Here is a 2,866-nt window from a genome sequence, read left to right as displayed (position 1 = left end):
TTCAGCAAATAGAATATCAATGTAACACAATGTGTACGGTAATAGTTTTATAGCTTTTTATGTCACTCTATAATTTATTTTAGCTTTAATAAAAACTAAAACTTTGTGCAAGTTTATGTCGACTAAAAGTAAAGAAAATCTACATAGAAACAATTAAACAAGAACCACCGAGAAGTCCAGGATCCGCAAAACCCAACCAAGCCTGGATTTTAAGAGAGCCCCACGTAGCCTACTAAGACCTTAAGGACCATTCATTTCATGTGGATAAAATAAGATGTTTAAAAAAATATTTGAAAAAAAATAAGGTATACTTTGTAAAAAAGTTGGTACTTATAAAAAAGTTCACTTTCATAATCATAAGTTTCTTTATTAACTTTTACTGTCTACATTAAGTCAAAAAGAACTATTACCTAGAGTTATGGTCTATTGGTCTATTCGATAAATTCACTGTCTTTGATACAAAAGCCTCATTGTCTTAAGTATTAAGAGGTCAAAATCATTTAGCACTAAATAATTTAGTTTTGCCAAAAGGAAACAAGAGAATTACAGCAATAAGTAAATCAGGCAAAAGCAATGTAATACAGTTAAGTGGGCTAATATATAAACATCTACCTATCTGTATAACCCAAAACATTTAGATTAGTGTTTCATAATTCATACCTTAACATTTACTACCAAAACACATATACCCCTATACAAAAAGAGCCCACAAAAACACAATCTTCCAACAAATTAAACACATATAGGACTCCACTTACTTCCAATTTCAGGAGACCCTTCTTGATTTCTTGATACCTTTTGTGTGGTGATATTTGTAGTTGGGTGATTGTTTCTTTTCAGATCTGGTTCTGATTCACAACCACCACAAGAATCAATCTTGGTCCTATGTGGCATCAGCTCAGAACCTCCAGCTACTAAATCCTTCATCAACTGCATTTGCCACGTCATAATGTGTTTTTTAATTTTCTTCATCTTGGATTAACTATTTATTACATGGTATCTACAATTAATATGTGTACCTTCCAGTCGTTGAAGTCAAACTTAAAAACGAAGTGAGAGTATGCCACTTTCCCTGAAGACATCATGCCAGCAGAAGGAGCATTTCGTGGTGCTGAATATATATAGAAATATAAGTTGATAAGTTACAAAAATGGAGAAAAAATAAGAGATAATAAAATAGTTTATGAAGTGTGACATACAAACATAATGAGAGCCTTTCTCATTCACTGTAATCATAACTCTCCCATCTTTCACCAAGAAAGACAAGGCAAACAAGTTCTCCACAGTCTGTGCAAATGAGACTCTGTTTAGGATAATGTTTTCAAGACAAACATTAGTGTTGGTTTTGAGGATGTCAAACATTGATGCAATGATTTTCTCAGTGTTTGTCTTCTCTTTAGAGACTGTCTCCTCAATCTGTGGACAATGGAAATAATACAAACACATTCAAATGATTAAATAAATAAGTAAAACCATCATATCGACATACACTAATACATACCTCTTCTGGTTTCACCTTCTCTTCCTTCACAGATGACCTTGATCGTTTTCGTTTCACTAGAATTTTTGGTGGTTTAACATCTTGCTTCATGGGCCCAATCCTTCAAGGAGATTTACAAATGATTAAGAGAAAAAAAAAAAAAAGAGCAATACAAAATTGGGAATAGATCAAGGTAAAGAACTCACATGGTGCAGGAACCCTGAAAAGTCATGAAAAGTGGATGAGAAGCATGCAACCCGATATCTTTCCACTGAATTTGAGCAGTTTCAGTAATTTCTGTACTTTCCTTCTTCCCAAATTGACTGATCAAGCTTGAAACAAATAGTGACGGAGTTACACTTCCTGTGCTATGCACCCTAATGGAAGCCACCAGTGTGTTGGCTAGGTCTTGTAGTGCCTCCGCATCCGACACTTGCTCTCTAGGTTTATTGACTACAATAGCCGAATAGGTATTTTGTGTGTTTGTATTAGAAAGCAAATTACTATAATCCAAAAATCAATCACCGGTGGAATAACACGTTGCCAACGATTGTAGTAAATAGCGTAAGCTTATATGTTTGATCAATTTTGTATTTATACAAAATTGATTGCAACTTGGAAAAATGGAAACGAAGAGGCAGAACGTCTTCCACTAAGTAAGTTTAAGAAGAAATTGAAATTTGATACCGGTGATCTCGTAAAATTTAGGATCAACAACGTCAGAATCAAAAAACTGCAGAGCATTGACCATTACCTAGATGGTGCATTTCGTCTACTTCGTCAATAATGGAGATGAATTTATTTGAACTAGCAGCTGCTATCTCATCGCTCCTATCTGAGAAATTACATCCATAATTAAGAGAACATACAAATAAACGAGATCAACAGAAAGTGTTATTTGTTAAAACTAGTCAGATGTTTTTGTAGAATAAAACAAGGAAAAGTACCACGAATGTAACTCTGAATAGAGAGATACCCGGAACGAAGAACTCTGCGCTGGATATAGTTTTGATCGTTGGACTGATCTGGATGAGTACCATCTGTATACTCCATTTTAGGCCGCTTCTTCCGATCATCCTTTAACGACATTATTCAGGTCTTTAGTTGGAATTCGAAAGAAAAAAAAACCCTAACTGAGAGAGAGAGAGAGAGAGAGAGAGAGAGAGAGAGAGCTTTCAAAAGAAGCAGACCAATCGGCGTACCCAGTACGATTCCATATTGTAAACGTGCGATGACGTAGGGTGTCAGTTTTTCCCGCGTTTATGAGAAAAAACTGAATTTGAATGAAATGCTTTCAAAAGGAAAGTTCAAGTTCAAACCGTTTTTTTTTTTTTACAAAACTTCAAAAATGGTTCATGTGGTTTTCGAAAATATCAAGTTTAGTCC

General features: G+C 34.6%; 1 protein-coding gene across 2 annotated transcripts; it reads right to left on the bottom strand.

The window, feature by feature from the left end:
* Window positions 1–532: 532 nt before the first annotated feature.
* LOC145090692 (non-structural maintenance of chromosomes element 4 homolog A-like) lies at window positions 533–2,645 on the bottom strand. 2 transcript variants are annotated; one of them, XM_079028808.1, is made up of 7 exons: window positions 2,428–2,645; window positions 2,235–2,315; window positions 1,687–1,933; window positions 1,502–1,601; window positions 1,200–1,416; window positions 1,020–1,111; window positions 533–930 (listed from the first exon to the last, which is right to left on the bottom strand). In XM_079028808.1, the coding sequence occupies exons 1-7, from the start codon at window positions 2,567–2,569 to the stop codon at window positions 733–735; spliced, it is 1,077 nt and encodes a 358-aa protein (XP_078884934.1). In that variant the 5' UTR covers window positions 2,570–2,645; the 3' UTR covers window positions 533–732. The 2 variants fall into 2 exon arrangements, with proteins under 2 accessions (XP_078884934.1, XP_078884935.1); XM_079028809.1 differs by having other exon boundaries at window positions 2,457–2,590.
* Between the last annotated feature and the right edge of the window lie 221 nt (window positions 2,646–2,866).

The sequence above is a fragment of the Lactuca serriola genome, chromosome 2 (assembly GCF_051521515.1).
Source record: "Lactuca serriola cultivar US96UC23 chromosome 2, Lser_US96UC23_V15, whole genome shotgun sequence".
Classification (NCBI taxonomy): Eukaryota; Viridiplantae; Streptophyta; class Magnoliopsida; order Asterales; family Asteraceae; genus Lactuca; species Lactuca serriola.
This window is presented reverse-complemented; position numbering and strand designations above follow the sequence as displayed.